The following is a 23,084-nucleotide window of genomic DNA, read 5'->3' on the forward strand; positions in this document are numbered from 1 at the left end:
CCCCGCCCCCTGATTCTATAATCTTTACTGCACAGTGATAAAAGCCATGGGTGTCTCCAAAGTGTGGGATTGGCAGCCTAAACAAAACAAAATGGTCAGTGGAACATCCTTCAAAGAACTTCTTGAAAAAGGTGAGTAGATAAAATGATACTGATATAACTTTCTATAATTCCAAATAATCTTTTATAATCTTTCTGTATGGTTGCAATGGGTGGACGGGTGGTGTAATTAACTACATTCCACTTGTATTTTACAGTCTGTTATATACAGTTTAAGGCAGTGTTGGGATGATTCATTATTCTGTAGTTGAATTGGCTGGTGGCACAAAATGGAGCACGGATCTAACAACAGCTGAACAGAAATAGAATGAAAAAGTCAAATGGGCTGAATGGCTGTCTGTTGTTCTGCCATTTCTTATTTTGTTATGTATAAATCTAAATGATCAATTATTGATAACCTTTTCAGGTTCACAAAACCTTCCAAAAAAAGGGCATATACTGGTCCTGGAAACTGACGGAACTGAGATTGATGATGACAAAATCTTATTGGAGATGCAATCAGAAACTTTAATAATACTGATGGAAGGAGAGAGTTGGATCCCACAGATACCCACAGAAGAACAAGCGAGCATAACATCAATTGAGCAGAAGTCTGATTCCGAAAAAATAAATGAAATCCTATCCCTTGACTCCGCAGCGTACATGGAGTCTTTTGCAAATGGGAGTCAGTACCTGTTTATGTTTATTTTTATCTTGTTCATCAATTTAGTTTTGTTGCACATTATTAAGATTGCACTCTTTATCAATGAATATCAGCCTCAGTCTTATTTCTTTTGGTTTTGTATTATTATTTGTTATTATACTCTACAGGATGATCAACAGTGGATGATAGAACCCCTCTGCCTCCATTTTCTGCCCTGGTGCATAGAAGTCTTCTGGCTGGCAATTCAAGAGGGATATGGCATAAAATGGTTGATGAAGTATCTAATTATTACCTGGCTAATTATCCCAGCCTAAGTGACAGTTCTGAATACAAGGCCTTTGGAAAAAAAGCTGTATAGCAAATACCCATGCATTAAGCATGAAGGGAATGAACCATGGGTAAGATGGAATTCAAGTATGCAAAACAATACATTGGGAAATGAAGCTTGCCATTTCTTTCTGAAACTTGATGTATTTATTCACAATTCTTGTTTTCACCTCTTGTTCTTTTGTAGTCCTTATTTTCTAAGTGCCTCAGTCAGAAGATGAGGCACATGAGGTGGTCTTTAAAAAGGAAAAACCTGCCCATTGACTCCAGTTCGGCACCAATTATGGCAAAGAAAGCCCAGGTACCTATCATACAGAGGCCTGAAGAACGGCCCGATGAAGAATACGACCGCCATGTCGAAGAATTAAGAAAAGAATTTGACTAAAGCCTAATGACAATCACATAGACATTCTTCTTAAAGAAACCTTTGGCAATCGTCGATTGTGGCTGACCACTCTTCCAGCTGGAAGAATTAAACCAGTTGTTGAAGTTTACCCTTGTTTTGAATGGGGAAAATGTGTAAGTATTTGTTTATTTACTCATGTTATTGTAAAGTTATAGAGAGGATACTACAATTCACCTGCTTACAGTTAACTGCATTATTATTTTCCTTCTACAGTTTCATCAAACAGTCAATATTTCTGATCACTAAAATAAAATTCAAATTGTGGTTGTGAATGTTGGTTTAAAGGTTGCGATTTGCTTTAATCCAATTCAAGTACAGTTATTATGATGATGATATACAGAAACTCATTTTGTGACATTTATTTTACTTTATTTCTTATTCATTTTAAGTAAATATTTATTTTTAATGTAATGTCAACCATTTTCTAAAACTGTTATCTGACAGCATAGGTCCTGGGTTTATAAATTCTAGTTCAACATTCCTGCTTTGGAGGTAGTTTTTATTTTTTTTTATTTTTTACAACTTGTGCATGTGTTTTTCTATGAGGTAATGGGTGAATTTGCAATGGTCCTTGGAAGTACATGATTTGAAACATTGTGCAAAAGGGCTGAACAGGTTAGGACGGTCTCTGAGTTACTGATTGGATCCAAGAAAGAGGTGAGGAAATAAACAATCACAAAACACATTGTATTCTTGTGAATGACTTGTGGCTTTGCCAGCTGGAAACGCACGAAGGTAACAAACAAAAAGAACAAACCCCCTCCCTCTCCCCCTTCACACCCCGCCACTGTACAAAGCAATTACTTATACAAAGGTCATTACCCCCGCCCCATTATCATTTCAGGGAGATCTCAGAATGCTACCTGTAATTCAGCTCATTGAAGAAAAAACGAAATTTGATCAAGGAAAGGGGAAAAAGTCACTGTATACAAGGTAATTATACCAAATAACATTAATCAAAATGTTTGGGAGTGGGGGGGGGCACCCATTGACTCAGCTTCAAACAAGATGTCCTCTTATTGTCATTCAAGCATAATTATATTGACTTATAGAATGCTAACTATTGACACAGTACATTTAAAATCATCTTTCTTTTATCTAGCAAAGTACAATAAAAATGTTATATTTTATATATTTATATTATTTTGTCATCATTTCATTATGTTATATTTTTCAGGATATATCTACAAGTGAACTTGACAAGTACCTGAAAACCACACAAGAAGAACCACCGCATCTTGTTCTTTGTGTTGCAAAGAACACCCTCCAGGAAGCTGTAATAGTAGAGGATACTGTTGCGATATTTTGCCAAGCAAAACCTGTATTGGATGCTGTGCTTGTTCTCCTGGGAACGTACTATGCCTTCCACCTGCAGTACCCCAAAGTTTATTCGCAGGTGCTTGGATTCCTGCAGCAATATATATTGGGAGACCCATTTACTGGATGCAAATCCCATCAATACAGATTTATTTGCAAAAGGGTTTAATGATTAAATGAATGAATTACAACAATAACATTCTTACATCATTGTAAATATCTGTAAACAAATTAAATAATTGTAAATTATTTGTTAAATCTGGATTTCATGATAAGGTAGTATGTTTTTATTGTGTATTTAAATAATTTATTTGAGGGAGTGGTCATATACAGTATTCTGTTTGATGTTTTAGATGTTTTTAATACAATCATATATATGTATATAGGTGTAACAGATTTTATTCTACAAATTTTAAATATTTATTACAATTCAAATACTTGTTACAACTGCAAAAGATTTTTTGTGAAAAAAAAAAAAGTTTTTGGCTTAACTTTGAAATATGCAATAAATAAAAGTAAGTTGTTTAATTTGTGTCTTTTTGTATTGTAAAAATAAGAGAGCATTTATGTGTTTAGATCTTAAACACCTGTAGATTTGTAAACGTGTTCAGCTGTTTAAAAAGTGTTACAGGGAATAAACATGTTCACGTGTTTATTACTTAAACACCTTAACGCGTTTATATTCTAAACATGTTTATAAAGTAAACGCCTTGACGCGTTTAAAAAGTGTTACAGATAAGTGTTTATAACTGTTCCAAACTTAAACACATGGTTTTAGAGTGTAATATCACAGATCTATAATAGACGCAACATCTTTATTATCAGCAGGAAATGATTTGTAGTGTTTTTTCTACACCCATTTTGACCACAGAGAGCCACAGAGAGCTGGGGTGGATGTGAAATACTGCAGAAGTGTCACAAAGTACAGTTTGTGCTGAAACTGAGAGAGAGAAGAGAGGAGAATGGCTCTGAGCACTGAGCAAGCTCTGGCACTGCTACTGATCTTAAACAGCGCTCACCTCACAGCAGGTAAGTGATTCTCTCAGAGCAGTGCTTCACAACCTCTACTAAAGTAGGGGGCACATTGCTGTTTAGGGATTTCCCTACAGAGCACTAACAGCTTTGGACAAACACAAACACTGTTATATTACAAACTATACAGGGAGCAGCATTTTACACTAACATGTTTGTAAGACGATTATGGATCTAACAGTACATCTAACAGTGTAAAATATGTGAAATGTCAGGGAAGACTCCACAATATTTTAAACTGCAACAAACTCTTCTCTTAGGTGAAATGGATTTGTAATTGCAAAAGCCAGCATTTAATTACATTTTAGCATTGAAAGAACAACTGAGTCAGGTACAATAATGAAGGCACGAGCCAAAACATGTTACTGTTTATTGTTCAGTAAAAACAAGTTTAAATCGCAGCGTGTTTGTTCTGCTATTTACGATATTAAATACACCACAGCAAGCGCGTTGTCATATATTTTAGATATTTTCATTGGTACAATCTGAGAGCTAAATTTAGTGAATGGCGTTTGTTCTTCTGCCATCGAGTAATCTGCAGTACATTTCAATTTGAATTCACGTCATTTTTTTCTCAGCAGTACACTTCCTAATTACAGTCCCAAGTATTTCTGTGCGTTCTGCTTTCACATTTCTTAAAATGGTCAGTTTGAGAAATAAACTTTGTTTTCCCTGCAGCAGCTGACCCTGCTTTAGTACAAAACTCCCGCGGCATTACTGTTTATCATTATGGTGACGTCACCGTGCCTGCTTCATTGCTAAAGAGATATTATCAGCTCATCATCCAACTGGGGAATCTGCTGCGCAGTTAAATCATGCTTAAACTCCTGACGCGAAACAATGTAACCAAATCTATTATATCTGGGATAGCTGCGGCTGCTGAAGAAGAAGCAACAGAAGATCTGTTCGTGTATCTATAAAACTTTATTCAGGCACTCTACGATTTGACTGGCGAAAGACAACGTTGATTCACAAAGAAAACAGACACTATTTTTTAATGCATACTGTGTTCAATTATAGTTTCGGTTATGGAGGATATTTTATGATCTTTTGAAGCTGCGTGTTTCTGACTTGGCGTTGTTCCTTTTATAATGGGGGGGGGGGGGGGCACAATATTTCATTATGAAAACTGGTGCGGGGGGACCACTTTCCAAGGGGGGACCATTTTTCGCGTGAAATTTGTCATTCGTGCAATATTTGGACACACAGAGATACTCTTCCAAACTCTCCAGTCTCTGGATCTCAGGAAATCGTTTGATCGACTCGACAGTCCCCTACATGCACTGAAGCAACTCGGGGAAGATGCCAAGTTTGAGGGATTTTATGAAGAAACTGTACAGCTCCGAGGCCATGGAGAGGAACGCAAACGAGAAAGACTCCGCCGTGGCTGGGATGATTATGAACAAGGGTTCAGCTGCTTTAATGATGACACTTTCTAAGCAGCGGCTCTCAAGCTATGGGGCTTGGCAAGGGGTGCGTTAAGTGCGTGCGCGGCTCAGTAAAGAATCAGCTTCACGACTCGCTCGGTTCCGCTCCCGCTGAGCCGCTCAGAGCCGATCCTGAGCATTTCTCATCAGTGATCAGAGGGAGCGGACGGAATGGACACCTGCAGGAAACAAGTGGAGATGACAGGCAGGATTGACAAATACGATGAACTGGTTTCGACTTATGAAGTTATGTATTCATTGGCTAAATAAGATGGTAAAAATGGTTGTTTTCAAATTTGTATCATTTAATTTCATTTTTTAAAAATGTAGAGCTATTTTATAGTTACTAATGAATTATTATAAGGCTTGTAGTATTAATATTATTCATACTTTTCATTATTAATGTCGATATTGTCGGTATTAGACACAGCCAGATATGAGGTTCAGTCCAAACAGAGCGCCGAACTCAGCGAGGTCCAGCAGGGGACAGTAACTTCACACGGGTCCATTTCATCGACCATCCCCTCAGAAACACAAACAAGCAAATCATTATTAATTATTGTGAGCGTTCCCTCTCTGAGCGGCGCACTTACTGAACGCAGCCATGGTGACAACGGAGGAGCGAGCTGCGTGTCCTTTTATTTATTAAATTATTTTTGTTTTTGAGTCGTTGGATGATTTGAAGAAAATTACAAATTATTATATATTTTAAATGTATTATATTTAGAAATAACTAAAATAAAATAACGCAATAAACGTTTGTTTAACGTGCTAATGTTCCTTAGCAACTGTGATACGTCACACGTACGTTGCGTGTTTCTCCCCCCCCCCCCAGTAAACTTGTAAACAGTCTGAGCAGCGTGCTTACAGAGAGAAAATATATAAAGGAAACAGGAAAAGAAGGGAAGTTATAATAAATAAAGATGACAGAAAAATAAAGCAAAACAAAGACAGACAAAGGACTACAGATAGAGGGCGCTAATCATCTACAATAATAGATGGAATGCGCCCTATAGATTAACCAGAAGATGCAGCAGCAGCTTACAGAGAGAAACAGCTTTAATGAGAAACGGATCGTTTTGTGACAAACGGAGAAAAACGAACAACACAAACCGAAGAGAGGACAGCAGCGGAGGATCCAGCAAAACACAGAAGCAGAAAATATGAGGAAGCACTGTTATGTTCACTAATGTTTCAATAATGAAATCTATTTGTTATTAATGAACAGCTAGCTTGTGCTAGTCCTTTATTGACATGCTTTCTAAAGTTATTTTTCGAAACTTCCTATAGCCTGGAAAACTACCTCATAACTTACTATCAAATCTAGTAGTGACACCTTGTGGTCATGATATGTAACTGCACATCATTACAAGCATATTTAAAACTGGGCTTTACATGGAGCGGGTCCAGCGATGCACCGAGGAATCAAATGTGCGGCGAAATCCTGGCAAACCACAGCATGCAGCCCTGCAAGCTACACCAGCATCTCGAAACACGACAACCCTGCCTTAGCATCTAAACCCGTCATGATTTTACACAGGAAGCGCTATGAGTTTATTTCTTTATTTATTTATCGCATTTATATAGCGCTTTTTATACAAAAGTATCGTAAAGCACTGTACAGAACATAGCAGAAAAAAATACAAACCACAATACATTTGAATAGCATGTCACACATACAACTGCCACAAGCAGACCATTTAAATAACAGAGTTAAACAACAGTATACACCTAATAATACAGAAGCAGAAATTGTGAAGTTACATTAAAACCAACTAAGATAAGAAAGTTAACAGGACAAAAAAAAACAAAATAAGATTTTAGCTGCTTCCATTTGTTCTGTTTTTGAATGAATACTTCTGAAACTCATACTGCTCTATATTGATCAAATCCCTTCTACTCTTTTGTTTTTTTGTTTTGCAACATATAGGATTTTCAGTTTGTTATATTGTTTTAGTAAACTGGGGAGGCGCAGATATTTTTTTCATAGCTCAGGGAGGCTCACTATGGCAAAGTTTGAGAAGCACTGCTCTGAAGACTTCTCAAAAGCAAAGGGGTTCCCTGTTGAGACAAAGATGCTGTTTCACACAAAGGTTGAAGAATGAACTGCACGCTATCTACGAGGATGCTCGCTGTTGTTGTTATTGTTCAGTTACCAGCAATAATATTGTGATCCTGACACACAGTTAAACTGCATTTCATGTTGTTTCTAATTCTTTATTAATATTTGGGTTTACATACACACAGGGAAAGGCACAGGGGCTGCAGTCATTGCTTCTATTTAGTATATTCCTCTCTGTGGAAACAATTGCTGCACTAAATGTAAACATTTCGGGTATTCTGGGGGGATCAAACATGCATGTGTGTAAAGAGCTTTATTTCAAATGTGCAACACTTGGGTTTCCGTCATAATTTAAAGTCTGATAATGCCGCGGCGTTATTGAAGTAAGCTTGTTGGTTGACAGTGAATTAGACTGATGTTTTTTTTTTTTTTTTTTTTTTTTTTAATCATAATCGTTCCCTTGTATTTTTTATAATAGGCACAGTAGTGTCTGATTTATTATTTATTATTATTATTACACGGTGTTGGTGTTATCGTCTGCTTTCACGATTGCATATTCACTTATTAGCGCTTTGCTTTGTTGCTGTATCGTGTAGTAAACAAACACACGTGTTTATGTAAATGGCAGCATTTGTATTGAATAGCATCGTTTCAAATGTAAAACAGGAGTGAAACAGTCGGACCCGCTGCTAATATTTTATGCCTCCCCAATTTCTGGGTCCCCCAGCCGCTCCCGCTGCCCTGTCACAATGCTGCTGACTGAGTCTGAACCACATGTTTTTATTGTGTTGCTTGTGTTGTATTTGTCCTTTATTGTTTTCCAGGACCCCCTTGTAAATGAGGCCTCGGTCTCAATGGGTAAATCTCCTGGTTAAATAAACAAACCAACACAAAATAATTGGGAACCAGGAAGCAGCAGAAACTTTTCATCGATAGCGTTGTCTTTGAAAGATCTGCAACGTCAAAAATACGAGGAAACAAGCGAAATATCATCAACAGAAGAATGTAGGTGTTTATTCCATTGAGTTTATTGTCTCTTCTCTCTCTTATAGCAGATTGCTCTGCACAAGACCCTGTTGCTGTCTCTGGCTCAGCTGGGGGGAGAGCAGTGCTGCCCTGTTCTTACACCCCCACCCCTGGGCAGGATGTAGAAGTCAGATGGCATGCATATCCAGATCAGGGAGAAGCTGTTCCATTAATCAACTCAAAGACCCCCTCAGCACCCATCCCTGCGCAGTGGAGCGGCCGAGTGAAGCTGTCTGATGAAGTCTCCTCTGGAAACGCCTCTCTGCTAATCTCTGAGCTCAGACTGGAGGACACTCTGCATTACCTGTGTGACGTGTGGATCAATGGGATATGTGTCACTTACAGGAATGTTAAACTGACAGTTCAAGGTAAATATAATAAACATGTTCTGGTTGGTGAGTACTTGTGTTAAAATTAAGAATATGTGCTGAACTGCTGAAACCACTCAAGGTCCTGTGTGTGACTACATGAACACCCTGCCTTGTTTTCAGCACACACAGACAATGGGGTTTGTTTAAGGGTCATTTTCCTGCTGGTCAGTTACGTTTCGGCTCTCGTTTTGTTTTTTTCTTGCTGAACAAAATGTTCTTCTGCTCCACTGGCATTTGGACCTCTGCTAGGCAGATTTCAGCTGCAGTCCTTACTGACAACTTACTGACTGCTTGGGTTTAGATTGTTGATTTCTTTTGATTGGTTGTTTTGTGTAATGTATTCTCTGTGGATTAACACACAGGGGTTTCTGGTAGAATCATAACATGCAGTATAATTTCAAATAACATCCACACATTCATAACAAAAGCAAACTAGAATACAGAACCTGAGAAGGGCTGCCAACACCAAACCCTTGTGTTTACCACTGAAGCTGTGTGTTCAAAGTCCCTTCATTATCCCATATTGTAAAGCTCACAGATCTTCTCAGTCAATCGGTTTCTAAGCACAGCGAGTTCAGTCATTATCCCAGATGTAAATTAAGCTAATGGAACTTTTAAAAGCTTAATGTCTAAAGCAGGGATTCGCAAAGTGTGGCCCGCGGTCCAAATGCGGTCCGCGATTGCACTGTCTGAGCCCGTCGTCAAATATTTCTTAAAGTTTTCTATATTTTCTTGGAATGAAAAGACCCAGGCCATTAGAAGATAATGTTCTGCTCAATATTGGTACAAGCTGCTACAGTAGCTTTAAGAACATGAAAACAAGACCCACGTGCAGCCAGGGGGGAGGGGATTCGGAGACTGCTGTAACGAATTAAACAAGACCAACGTGCAGCCAGGGGGGAGGGGATTCGGAGACTGCTGTCCCGAATGAAACAAGACCCACGTGCAGCCAGGGGGGAGGGGATTCGGAGACTGCTGTCCCGAATGAAACAAGACCCACGTGCAGCCAGGGGGGAGGGGATTCGGAGACTGCTGTCCCGAATGAAACAAGACCCATGTGCAGCCAGGGAGGAGGGGATTCGGAGACTGCTGTCCTGAATGAAAACAAGACCCACATGCAGCCAGGGGGGAGGGGATTCGGAGACTGCTGTCCTGAATGAAACAAGACCCACGTGCAGCCAGGGGGGAGGGGATTCGGAGACTGCTGTCCTGAATGAAACAAGACCCACGTGCAGCCAGGGGGGAGGGGATTCGGAGACTGCTGTCCTGAATGAAACAAGACCCACGTGCAGCCAGGGGGGAGGGGATTCGGAGACTGCTGTCCCGAATGAAACAAGACCCACGTGCAGCCAGGGGGGAGGGGATTCGGAGACTGCTGTCCTGAATGAAAACAAGACCCACATGCAGCCAGGGGGGAGGGGATTCGGAGACTGCTGTCCTGAATGAAACAAGACCCACGTGCAGCCAGGGGGGAGGGGATTCGGAGACTGCTGTCCTGAATGAAACAAGACCCACGTGCAGCCAGGGGGGAGGGGATTCGGAGACTGCTGTCCCGAATGAAACAAGACCCACGTGCAGCCAGGGGGGAGGGGATTCGGAGACTGCTGTCCTGAATGAAACAAGACCCACGTGCAGCCAGGGGGGAGGGGATTCGGAGACTGCTGTCCCGAATGAAACAAGACTCACGTGCAGCCAGGGAGGAGGGGATTCGGAGACTGCTGTCCTGAATGAAACAAGACCCACGTGCAGCCATGGAGGAGGGGGGAACTAGGTAAGTCCCTTGAAATCTAATAATACTAATTAGTCGCGGGTTTCATTAACATACTGTAACGAACCTCAGTTCCCGCATCACACAGGGTGAAGCAATCCACACACAGGCGCGAACCCGGGAACTCTCGCACTAAAGCATAGCGCCGATACCGCTGTACAAAAGAGCCGGCTGCCCTGTCACAATGCTGCTGACTGAGTCTGAACCACATGTTTTTATTGGGTTGCTTGTGTTGTATTTGTCCTTTATTGTTTTCCAGGACCCCCTTGTAAATGAGGCCTCGGTCTCAATGGGTAAATCTCCTGGTTAAATAAACAAACAAACACAAAATAATTGGAACCAGGAAGCAGCAGAAACTTTTCATCGATAGCGTTGTCTTTGAAAGATCTGCAACGTCAAAAATACAAGGAAACAACCGAAATATCATCAACAGAAGAATGTAGGTGTTTATTCCATTGAGTTTATTGTCTCTTCTCTCTCATTCCTGTAGCTTGCCCTCCACTAGACCGTGTTGCTGTCTCTGGCTCAGCTGGGGGGAGAGCAGTGCTGCCCTGTTCTTACACCCCCACCCCTGGGCAGCATGTAGAAGTCAGATGGTATGCATATTCAGATCAGGGAGAAGCTGTTCTATTAATCAACTCAAAGACTCCCTCAGCACCCATCCCTGCGCAGTGGAGCGGCCGAGTGAAGCTGTCTGATGAAGTCTCCTCTGGAAACGGCTCTCTGCTAATCTCTGAGCTCAGACTGCAGGACACTCGGGATTACATATGTATAGTGTGGATCAATAGGATATGTGTCACTAACAGGAATGTTAAACTGACAGTTCAAGGTAAATATAATAAACATGTTCTGGTTGGTGAGTACTTAAAGTGTTAAAATTAAGAATATGTGCTGAACTGCTGAAACCACTCAAGGTCCTGTGTGTGACTACATGAACACCCTGCCTTGTTTTCAGCACACACACACAATGGGGTTTGTTTAAGGGTCATTTTCCTGCTGGTCAGTTACGTTACAGCTCTCTTGTTTTGTTTTTTTCTTGCTGAACAAAATGTTCTTCTGCTCCACTGGCATTTGGACCGCTGCTAGGCAGATTTCAGCTGCAGTCCTTACTGACAACTTACTGACTGCTTGGGTTTAGATTTTTGATTTCTTTTGATTGGTTGTTTTGTGTAATGTATTCCCTGTGGATTAACACACAGGGGTTTCTGGTAGAATCATAACATGCAGTATAATTTCAAATAACATCCACACATTCATAACAAAAGCAAACTAGAATACAGAACCTGAGAAGGGCTGCCAACACCAAACCCTTGTGTTTACCATTGAAGCTGTGTGTTCAAAGTCCCTTCATTATCCCATATTGTAAAGCTCACAGATCTTCTCAGTCAATCAGTTTCTAAGCACAGTGAGTTCAGTCATTATCCCAGATGTAAATTAAGCTAATGGGACTTTTAAAAGCTAAACCTCTAAAGTGACTCGGGCTTTAGAATCCTGAAACTCGCTTTTAAACTGTGACATACATTTCAAACAGCTTAAAACACATTTAAATACACACAATGTCTAGAACAGCATTAGTACCCTTTGCAGCGGCCATTACCTGTAGATTTCTGACTGTGGGTCCGATTCACAGAATGTTTTTGTTGGCGTTGGTACCATTTCTGTCTTAATATCAGTTCTGATACCCTTTAGCAAATGATGTAACCCACACAGCTCAGTGTGTGTGCTTGAATTAGTGACACAGTAATAATGTGGTGTACTTTTCAAGATGCTTCTCATTGTTTTAGTGTCCTGTCCGGCCAGGTTTGTCCTGGTCCGGTTTCACCCACTCCCTGTTTTAATATACAGGTACAGTAGTACGACTGAAAAAGTATTAATTGTCGTGTGAAATTGTAATCACTTTAACTAAATCAGGGATTGTTTGAATGCTGTTTGAATTCCTCATCATGAAGGAAAAAAAGAATAGCTGACATTTTTTATCTCACTAAATATGATCTCACTGTCATGGTATAAAGGGTGGTATTAACGCAAATTAATTATTCATGAGGGCGGGTCAAACACCACGGAACAAAGTGCCATGAGGACGTTGGTGAATTACAGCAGGAGCAAGGAGTGAAGTTTGAGGAGTGATAATAACACACCTCCAGTCTTCACTCCAGTTTACCACTGGGACGTGAATTGGGCCCTTTGTCTTTGGCAGTGGTCAGTTGTGTAGAAGGTACTGGCTGCTGTGTCAGATATTAAGGCATCATTTGTATGTAAATTGAATTGTGCTTACAGGACCTCCAAAGAGAGATTCAACTACTTCAAGAACAACAACGACCACAACCCCGACAACTAGACCATCAGCAACCCCGACAACTAGACCATCAGCAACCCCGACAACTAGACCATCAGCAACCCAGGAAACCAGCCCATGCCCAACCCAGCAGGGGAATGCAGCAGCACAGAGGAGATCGTTCTGCATGAAACCGCTTTGATAACTGGATTCTAATTGGATTGCATCTACCTGTATTTAGTGAGTGTTGTGAGTTAAGCGGAAGTTCAATTATTCCTGTGTGTTGCTGCTGCTGGTTCCCTATGCCAGTATAGTCCATTGTGAAAGAGTATTGCTGTTACTGTAACCCGCTGCATCCTGCCTGTGCCTGCATCTCTTCATTTCTATATCATTTTAATAAGAGCGTTTTAGCATTTTGATATATTTCATTTTCTATTCATCACTGATTGCTGTTGCTTTATTTGTTAATAAAGTAGTTGGTGCTGTTTACTATAGATCATTGTTACATACAGTTCTAAATTCTTTTTAGGAATATTATGTATAAAATGCATTAGAGAAAAAGCTTCTACTTGGTCTTTCAAATTAAAAACAGTGAATTACTAAATGTTAATTGCACATTGAAATGTGTTATTGCTTTTCCTTTTTTGCTTATGAATAATAAAATATTTAGCTGTGTCCTGTGTCTTGGCATTTCTCTGTACAATCCTCAGCCTCATTAGAGAGCCTGTGTGCTACAGAAGGTATGAAATTCCTTTTTTTCGGCTTCCAGCACCTACATAATGTGGGGTGTCAGACTATATTCCTGTTCACGGTGGAGCTGTTCTGTGGCCTCTCTGTCTAAGGAGGCCCTACAGGGCTGATAAGTTCACATTGTGAAGAAATTCAGCCACTACTGTTGTCTTTTTCCTGTGGTTACAGTCCCTATTGCATATCTATTGACAGTTTATTAACATGGAACTGGACTTCAACTAAAAGCACTGCTGCCCCCTAGTGGATATTATCAAGAGCAATACAGCAGTATAATCGGACACAGTTTGCTGTTAATGAAGTTTCACAACATTCGACTCGGATTAAACATCAGAGCTGAAGAAGCAGCAATATGTATCTTGGAATTCCCTTAAGTTTATATAGAGCGCAATGGCTAGGTAGTTATATTAACAGATAAAGGAAATATTTCAAAATTGTATTTGTGTTTCAGTTATTTTCTTAATATTGCGGGATCATTCTGAGGAAAGTGATGAGTTTATGCATTGAAGCGCTGTAGAGTGTGTCAGTAGATACTCGTGGAGCCACAGATGTGCCCATAGCCTGTATGTGGGGCACAGCCCCTTTAAATAACTCCGAGGAGAAGGCATTGTGAATGATTCCCGCTGTCTCACACTGGAGATGTCCTGGATGGCTTTTGGTTATGAGATGCAGCAAACGTCTAAACCACAAAGCAAAAGAGACGGGCTCATCTGCATTCGTGGTTTCGAGCGTTTAACCTCATCTCTCATCTCACCGGCAGGAGACAGAATCCATCCCGGGAGCGGATCACACAACACTGCCCGTTACAGCAGCAGTGTGAAGGGTTTACAGCCCCAGCGCTGGGAGGATGGCTGGCACCGAGGAGCTCGTTCTGTGGGACCTGTCTAGGGTCCTAGTGCCGACCAGAGCTAATTATTACATAGAGAGGTTTAGAAAAACATTTTACACAACACGTGTATTTTTATGTTATTTGATCGTTTTTCTTAATTTATGTGTATAAGGGAGGATGTGTGGCAGGGGCGCAGCGAAATAAAATATCTTAGTATCCCTTAAATATCACTAAAGGTCTATGCACACCGGACGCGAACGAGCAAATAAAAAATAATGAAAGCTATTGATTTAAATGGAGCGATGCACAGCGCAGCCGTAGCGAGCGGCGCGAACGAAGCGAGCGAATTTAGAAATCAATGTGTTTTATTTCTATTCGCGACACGAGCTATTGGCGTCGCAATGCACCAATCAGAAATCAGATCAAAGGGAGCGGCTGTCAGACTGTCACTGTCTCGCTCACGCAGAGATTACCACAGAAATAAAAAAATGACATCAATGAGAATGTAATTATTAAAGTGGAAAAATATAATGCTCTTTATGATGCCAGTGTCAGTGGTTATAAAGACAATAAAAAGAAGGACGCCATATGAGAAGAAATAGCAGAACATTTGAAAATTCATGGCATGTCTATCTCTCTTTATTTCACCTCAATTTCAGTCAAAGTGACGGGGAGCGCCACACACTGGTTTCATATTTCTGTAAAATTACGCTTCTTTTTAATAATATTGACCAATAATAATAATAATCACATTCACACAATAACGGAGAAGATTTTATTAAAACTGAAAATCAATAAAAGTAGGCCTATATTATATTAAACTAATGTCTTCAGTATTTCCAAATAAATATATGTAGATTTTAGGGTTCCACCTGTCCTGGTTTGACCGGGACAGTCCCGGAATTGGCCTCTGTGTTCGGGTGGCAGGAATTAACAAACCCAGACGCCCTGATGTCCGGTTTGAAGTGAAACGCATAAGAGACACCAGCCTGCCTTTAATATTTTCTTTGACGTGCCGCAGAACGGGACATTTTGGAGTGGAATTGATTTTGGCTTTATTGGTGGTTTGGATTGGCTCGTCAATAATCCTTCCACCAATCAGAAGGCGGCACACAGTGTGCGATCCCGCCCTCGCACAGACTCGTGGTTTGCAGCGCAGGTTAAAGAAGCGCTGGCCATGGGGAAGAATGTTTCGGATGTCAAAGTGAATATGAGAATGGCAGCGAGTGATACTGGAATGACAATGTGCTTCAAAAAATGAAAAGCAGACCGGACATTTCCATCCATGGATTTAGGAAATCTGGAATCATGATGCGATCAGAAACTCTGAGGCAGTGTAAACTGCGCTGCTACTATGGTGCAGAACCTGCAGGACTGTTCTTTTTTAGGTTAAGCAGTTTTGTGTTGTTTGTTTGTTTGTTTGTTTATATACAGGGGTTAATTAAGTAGCAGCCATTTGTTTATGCCAGACTTGTTAGAAAGTCTGTCACAATGGTGGACATTTCCTTTGGACTGTTACTGTCGATATGTGTCCATACTAATATTAAGACACCCACCGTGCAGGTATCACAAACCAATATGTCGTCCCTAACCAATATGTTCAAATAAATTAGTTATGCACCGTATAAAAAAACGATTTTGCCAGTGCTTGCTAGTCTATTAAGCAGTTTTAAATTTAAAACGTTTTCATTTCAGCTTTATTGTTAAAGTTTTCACTCGTGGCAATACTGTCCTGCAATCACTTCATGATACTGTGATCATCTCACCGTGTTATGTTAGTGAACCAGAGCTACGTTTTTAAAACTGAGAGTTAGCAAATGCCTGTCGTTCAAGTGTACTGCAGTTAGTAATCCTTTCCAAGTACTGATGTCTTCAAATTGAAGCGCCATATAAGAACGAGAAATACAGCACATCATTTTAAGAAGGCCTTTGACGCTCTCCCAGCTATCAATTTTAAGTTCCCAGAACGTTTGTTTTAAGTTACAGGAACGTTAGGAAAGGACGTTCACAGAATGTTTTTCATAAAAGTTTCCAGACGTTATTGGAACGTTCGCTGTAGGTTTTGGTTGTAATGTTTATTTTTTTTATTATTATTATTATTATTATTAATTTATTTATTTATTTATCTATTAATTTTTTATGTTTTTATTATATTTTTCATCCTCCTCCGGGGTCTGGATTCGAACTGCTGACCCTCGGCACTAAAGGCAAACTCTCACCCCTCCCCCGAAAACTTAACTCTGCATTACCGAAAATTGGCAGAACTGTATATGAACTTGTCTGTGATTCAAGTGCTATGCATACAGAAAACTGGTGTCGCGGACGGTAAGAATCTATCCGATTTTTTAAATTAAATAATTGCGTAAACATTAAAAAAAAAAAAAAAAAAAACATTCGCCCTAATTTGGAAAATAATTTCACCAATACTTCTGAAGACCTTTAGAAAAATCACGTTTTTAGAACGTTCTCTCGACGTTGTGTAAAACACAACCAAACCAGAACCTTGCAGCATCGTTGTGTGTTGGTTGAGATCCATCACGTACAGAACGTTTCCCTTTCACGCAGCTAGAACGTTCCTAGAACATTACGCCTGAACAGAAACGTTCTAAGAACGTTGTAGCGACGTTGTGTTCGTCACAACCGAACGGGAACCTTCCAGGAACGTTAGGAACACGTTTTGTGTTAGCGGGGCTATTGTTTTGAGCCGCGGCTGCTCCAGCGCAGTACCTCTTGAGAAGCAGCGCGGCTGTGCAGACTTTTAAACCCGTGGATGCCTGACCTGGTGACGTCTTTTCCGGCGGAGTTCACGATAAGTTTCCCGCAGAAATCCGCCTGTTCATTACCTCGCACCCCAGAATGGCTTGGTGCCCGTGCTAATATAATATCTGTGTCTCTGACTGCACCTTCATTGAATGCTATTAGAATATCATGTATAATATCTTTCCTGACTCCAGTCCCTGTCTCAATAGCATTCAGTGAACTCAGAGCACCAGTAAACAGGACTGCGCTGGCTGCTTTTATTAACATCACTTTATGTATCGCACCTACCTGCTGGCCATGCTGCTTCCGGCTGAACACTGATGACGATGCAAGCGTGACGACACGGCTATGCGTCGAATCTGCGCCGCGGTGTTCTGTGGGAACTGTAGTTTGTTTAATATTTTTGCAGATGTAGTAAAACACATTCGTTTTAGAAAAACGTGAACAAATATAATAATGTGATCCATCCAACCCCAGCTGCTCAACCCCTTTCTTAAGCTGAAGGAACACGAAAACACTTTTTCAGGACCAGTGGTTTGAAACCTGGTTCCAGGAGACCGGGAGGCCTAGTTTGAGGTTGCTGTATCAAACCCCAAGCCTCCCCTGGTGTGCCCTGCAGTGGCCTGAAACCAACTTCCATGGCAGGAAGTGGCTTCGTGTTCCCTCCGCTTTACTCGCGATTCTGTCAGATTTCTGCGGCACCGCGGCGATGGTTAATGTTGCTGATACCAGCAGCAGGACAAGAGCACTGGCGGCTCTGCGACAGCAGGTGGTGCTGTTTCCCTAGATTCCACAGGCACCAGTAAAGGCTGCCTGAGTCACAGGTCCAGAAAACACCCATAGGGTTGTATTGTGATCTCTTAAACTAATGGAGAGGATACTGTTACATTAGTAACTATATTATTCCCACTGCTCTGGTGTTTTCCCCGAGTCAGGGTGATTTATAATAAATCCCTTTTCAATGTCACTCAATGCTGTGAATGCACCGTGAAACAATGTCCTAGTTTTATGGTTGTGGTATTAAACCTGCCACCATTTAAATCATTGAGTTCATTACAATCTTAAGCGCAGCGCAGAAACCAGGACCAGAGGACACAGCTTCATTAAGTGCAGTGACTCAGGACAGAGGGTGGCTGACACTTCTTTACACAGAGAGTGGTGAGGGTGTGGAATGAGTTACCAAGTGTTACAAAGGGTTACCTAACCATGTTGCTGATGCTGAATCACTGGGATCCTTGAAGAAACAACTTGACAATGCTTTGAGATCAATCAGCTACTAGGATGGCTGAACGGTCTCCTCTCGTTAATACACTAGTACAGTCTTTCATGTGCTCTTTGATGGTGAAAGATAACAGTGTTCAGGAGACGGATGCAGAGATACAGAGAGTTGAAGCGGAGCTTCTCTAGAGGGCGCAGTGTGGTTTACAGAGCACAGCACTCCTAACCGGAGGAATGGGGTCAACCCCAGCTCGACAAATCAAATGCAGTCAAAAGCACACGGAACACCAGCCACGGTTATCAAAGCTGCTGTAAGGGACTGCTGGGAAGGATGGTCTGCATCCTGAATCGGCTGCTAACCAAGGCTTTGCAATGATTCTCAGATATCATGAGCTCTAGGAACTGCTCCACCTACTTCCTCTGCTGAAGACAGCGCTAGAGATGCAAAGTTGTTCCTGCTTCCTGGAACGCGGTAATGTCATGTGTTGGAATTCTTACTCCAGTGTTCCAACTGCAATCACTGTGCAGATCTGTTATTTATTATTATTATTATTATTATTATTATTATTATTATTATTATTATTATTATTATTATTATTAATGAGTCATTTAGCAGATGCTTTTGTCCAAAGCGACTTACAGAGACTAGGGGGGTGAACTCTGCATCACAACTACTGCTGCAGAGTCCCTTCCAATAGGACCTTGCTGGTTTTGTGTCTCATCCGAAGGACGGAGCACAAGCAGGTTAAGTGACTTGCTCAGGGGCGCACACAGTGAGTCAGTGGCTGAGTCAAGATTTACTGTGGGAAACTCTTACAACAGGATATCCGAAATGTAAAACAAAAATATATAATAAAACAAAAGATTCTCAGCACAGAAAAGGGGACTAGGCATATTAATAAAGCCAGTAAGAAACACGAGGGATGATTCTAAATCAACAGTTAATATTCCTTATAAACACAAGCACCCTTATCACTGGGCAACGCTGTGCTGTGGGGTACAGTTCACTAGAGAATGATGCATGGGTTTGGCCTACACACAGTTTTACACAAATATTAATACCCCATCATAGCTTAACAAGAGCATTGTTTTTATCAATGGCATGCATGTTTCTGAAATCCAGCCCTTGAAATCATGTGGATCTAAATCTTACTATCATCCAGTTGCTGAGTTCCTACCAAATGATAGCGCATCCAGGAATAGTGTAAGGAGCAGCAGTGGTGAAAATCCAGATGGAAAACAGCAAAGAACAACTTGCAATTGGTTTTATATTTCATATGTTATTGTTATATTTCATACATTATTTTTTGGGCGATACAATTCTGCTTAATCTTTTTTCCCCCCATATGCTCTCCCTTTGTAACCGTGTTCACAATCAGATTGCTCTGTGCTGCTCTGAACAAAACAGACTCTTCTGGATAGACTTCCTGTGTCAGAAACAGCAACGGAAAGCTTTATCACATGACGTGTGTCCTAAACGTTTAAAGCAGATGACGTGAGGCTTAAGCTGACCACACTGTGGCTGAGGCGTACTGCAGAATGTGTGAAGCTTGAGATAAAGAACTTGTTTCACACCTTGTATGGAGATAGAGCAGAGACAGCTAATATAATATTTCATGCTAATCACACCCCCTTCACCTCTTAATGCTTAACAGCACACAAGAAAATCTTCATGAATTACTAACGCACCAATTTATTGTGTGTGTTAATTATTGGTGTTTAAAGCAAACTTGACACGGTCAGCACTGGGATATACAAAAATATAGTACTGTACCAACAAAACCAACTACAGTACATCTAAATGGAAGCCTACTTATTTAAAAACACAGTCCTGTCAGCGTTTGTATTTTTGACTTTGTATCTTTTTTTGTGTTCTCTGAAAAACATCCAGTAATTCTCAAAAAAAAGAAGGAAGTCTTTAAATACAGAGTTGAGATCATCAAACACAAATAGAGTTTAACCCGAGTGCTGGACTTTGTGCTGAAACTGAGAGAGAGAGGAGAGGAGAATGGCTCTGAGCACTGAGCAAGCTCTGGCACTGCTACTGATCTTAAACAGCGCTCACCTCACAGCAGGTAAGAGATTCTCTCAGAGCAGTGCCACTTTGCTGTTTAGTGACTTTCCCCCCAAACAGCTTTGGACCAAAAACACATTTTTATACAACAAGCTATACAGGGGCTGGTTCTTTACAATATATATGTTCCTGCTCATATATACAGTGGTCTGGTTAGTTCGGATCAGAATACCACCACTGTTTACATTATTGATGTAGGGCTCTTTTGTATTAAGGTTCTGAAGAATGAAGGAGTTTAATCCATTGAGTTTATTGTCTCTTATAGCAGATTGCCCTCCACTAGGCCGTGTTGCTGTCTCTGGCTCAGCTGGGGGGAGAGCAGTGCTGCCCTGTTCTTACACCCCCACCCCTGGGCTGCATGTAGAAGTCAGATGGCATGCATATCCAGATCCGGGAAAATCTGTTCTATTAATCGCCTCAAAGACCCCCTCAGCAAACATCCCTGCGCAGTGGAGCGGCCGAGTGAAGCTGTCTGATGAAGTCTCCTCTGGAAACGCCTCTCTGCTAATCTCTGAGCTCAGACTGGAGGACACTGGGGATTACATGTGTATAGTGGGGCTCAATGTCGAATGTGTCACTTTCATGGAGATTAAACTGAGAGTTCAAGGTAAATATAATAAACATGTTGTGGTTGGTGAGTACTTGTGTTAAAATTAAGAATATGTGCTGAACTGCTGAAACCACTCAAGGTCCTGTGTGTGACTACATGAACACCCTGCCTTGTTTTCAGCACACACAGACAATGGGGTTTGTTTAAGGGTCATTTTCCTGCTGGTCAGTTACGTTACAGCTCTCTTGTTTTGTTTTTTTCTTGCTGAACAAAATGTTCTTCTGCTCCACTGGCATTTGGACCTCTGCTAGGCAGATTTCAGCTGCAGTCCTTACTGACAACTTACTGACTGCTTGGGTTTAGATTGTTGATGTCTTTAGAATCAGAACATGCCGTCTCATTTAAAGTAACAGCCACACATTGCTGACAATAGCATAAAAGAGAGAGAGACGCTGACAAGAGGTGTTTCCCATTCATCTCCGAGCTTCACTGTGGCTAACCAGGGCTCTTACAATGCGTGATCACAGATATGCCTCATTCCTCATGCTTGCCTGTGGTTTACCATGTGCTTCACTGTGCTTTACTCTGCCTCCCACACTATGCTTTTCTCATGGTATACCACAGTAACCTTTCACAAGGGCTCCCCTGCAGCTTGTGTTTACCATGGAAGCTGTGTGTTCAATTCCCTCAATGTTATAAATATCCCATCATATATACACCTCACAAATCGTCTCAGCCAATGAGTTTAGTAGCATGGTCTTTATCCCGCTATGTCTGGCATTAATGCTTCATTTGTATGTAAATTCAATTGTGCTTTCAGGACCTCAAAAGAGAGATTCAGCTACTGCAACAACCCAGAAAACCAGCCCATGCCCAACCCAGCAGGGGAATGCAGCAGCACAGAGGAGATCGTACTGCATGAAACCGCTTTGATAACTGGATTCTAATTGGATTGCATGTACCTGTATTTAGTGAGTGTTGTGAGTTAAGCGGAAGTTCAATTATTCCTGTGTGTTGCTGCTGCTGGTTCCCTATGCCAGTATAGTCCATTGTGAAAGAGTATTGCTGTTACTGTAACCCGCTGCATCCTGCCTGTGCCTGCATCTCTTCATTTCTATATCATTTTAATAAGAGCGTTTTAGCATTTTGATATATTTCAGGTTCTATTCATCCCTGATTGCTGTTGCTTTATTTGTTAATAAAGTAGTTGGTGCTGTTTACTATAGATAATTGTTAATAACATGTTTTATATTAGTGATGTGAAGACAGTTTAGTAATTTGTCTCTGTTTCCATGCCAGTTAGGATCCCTTAGTGTGCATTCAGGTGAAAGACTCCACTCTTATCTCATCATCACAAGTTTGTTCTTTGTAGAAGAGGGTTCCGATTCCTCACTTAATGTCCATTTACTGATATTTATCCATCTAATCTGTGCCCATTCACTGCAATAAGAGATCGCTTCTAATCTGTATTTCTCAACCTGTTTCTGGGAAGCACATAATTGAATACCCATCAAAGACTGGATATTGCTAATTAAAGAAAAAACTATTACTAAATGAAAACTGAACAGTGATATTTTTTATTGTTTTCCTGTATTGCTTTTGTAAAATAAAATCTAGACATTTTTATTCTTCACTCCTGTTGGGTCTTTTTTTATTTTATTTTATTCTGTTGATGCATTGCTGTTTAAAGGGTGAGCCCTATATATAACCCGATGAGGTTAAAAGTATAACCACACATGCAGAGCAGCCTGAGTCTTCATGTGGTTAAGATGCTTGCTGTGGTCGCTGGTTCACACCCAGCCTCCTTCCTGTTACACATGTTATATTCAGAAGCCATGTCATGCTTTGACCAGCATGACTTGAGCAAAGCTATTCAAAGAGAGCATTGCCCAATTGAGGAAGCAGCAGCAAAGCATGTAGCAGCACAGCTTGCAGAAGTCAAACTATCCTTTGTACTAAATGCAGGACAGGCCTTTTACAGCTTCAAATACTAGAAGCACAGAGCTTCTAAAAGAGGAAGTGTGGCTCTGGGGCACCAACATCAAAGAACACAAGGAATGTAGTGAATAGAGCTCAAGAAAGACTAGAGGTGAGCTGTACTGCTTCTACACATGGCATGCTAATGCAGGACACCACAGAGATAGGGACACGAGATTTACCATCTCCTTTTAGTGCATTCTAAAATGATGTCAT

General features: G+C 40.9%; 1 protein-coding gene and 1 long non-coding RNA gene across 4 annotated transcripts; both read left to right on the top strand.

Annotated features, from left to right (window-relative positions):
- Positions 1 to 3,075, top strand: LOC131704980 (uncharacterized). The gene is made up of 6 exons (XR_009310097.1): positions 1 to 131; positions 466 to 723; positions 870 to 1,100; positions 1,217 to 2,092; positions 2,280 to 2,368; positions 2,613 to 3,075. It is a non-coding gene; the product is annotated as an uncharacterized LOC131704980 (long non-coding RNA).
- A 564-nt stretch (positions 3,076 to 3,639) lies between these two features.
- LOC131704974 (uncharacterized) lies at positions 3,640 to 13,388 on the top strand. 3 transcript variants are annotated; one of them, XM_059006783.1, is made up of 4 exons: positions 3,640 to 3,781; positions 8,326 to 8,667; positions 10,929 to 11,267; positions 12,716 to 13,388. In XM_059006783.1, exons 1-4 carry the CDS (start codon positions 3,715 to 3,717, stop codon positions 12,913 to 12,915), a joined length of 948 nt encoding a protein of 315 aa, XP_058862766.1. In that variant the 5' UTR covers positions 3,640 to 3,714; the 3' UTR covers positions 12,916 to 13,388. The 3 variants fall into 3 exon arrangements, 2 of the variants coding, with proteins under 2 accessions (XP_058862766.1, XP_058862767.1); XR_009310092.1 differs by lacking the exon at positions 3,640 to 3,781 and adding an exon at positions 5,313 to 5,485; XM_059006784.1 differs by lacking the exon at positions 10,929 to 11,267.
- Positions 13,389 to 23,084: the final 9,696 nt, after the last annotated feature.

Source organism: Acipenser ruthenus, chromosome 33 (assembly GCF_902713425.1).
Source record: "Acipenser ruthenus chromosome 33, fAciRut3.2 maternal haplotype, whole genome shotgun sequence".
Classification (NCBI taxonomy): Eukaryota; Metazoa; Chordata; class Actinopteri; order Acipenseriformes; family Acipenseridae; genus Acipenser; species Acipenser ruthenus.

Excerpts from the sequence above, each read along its gene's own strand:
- LOC131704974 (XM_059006783.1), top strand. The coding sequence starts at position 3,715 with ATGGCTCTGAGCACTGAGCAAGCTCTGGCACTGCTACTGATCTTAAAC. Across the intron at positions 3,782-8,325 it reads CAGCGCTCACCTCACAGCAG|CAGATTGCTCTGCACAAGAC; the intron begins GTAAGTGATTCT and ends TCTCTCTTATAG. Across the intron at positions 11,268-12,715 it reads TGTTAAACTGACAGTTCAAG|GACCTCCAAAGAGAGATTCA; the intron begins GTAAATATAATA and ends TTGTGCTTACAG.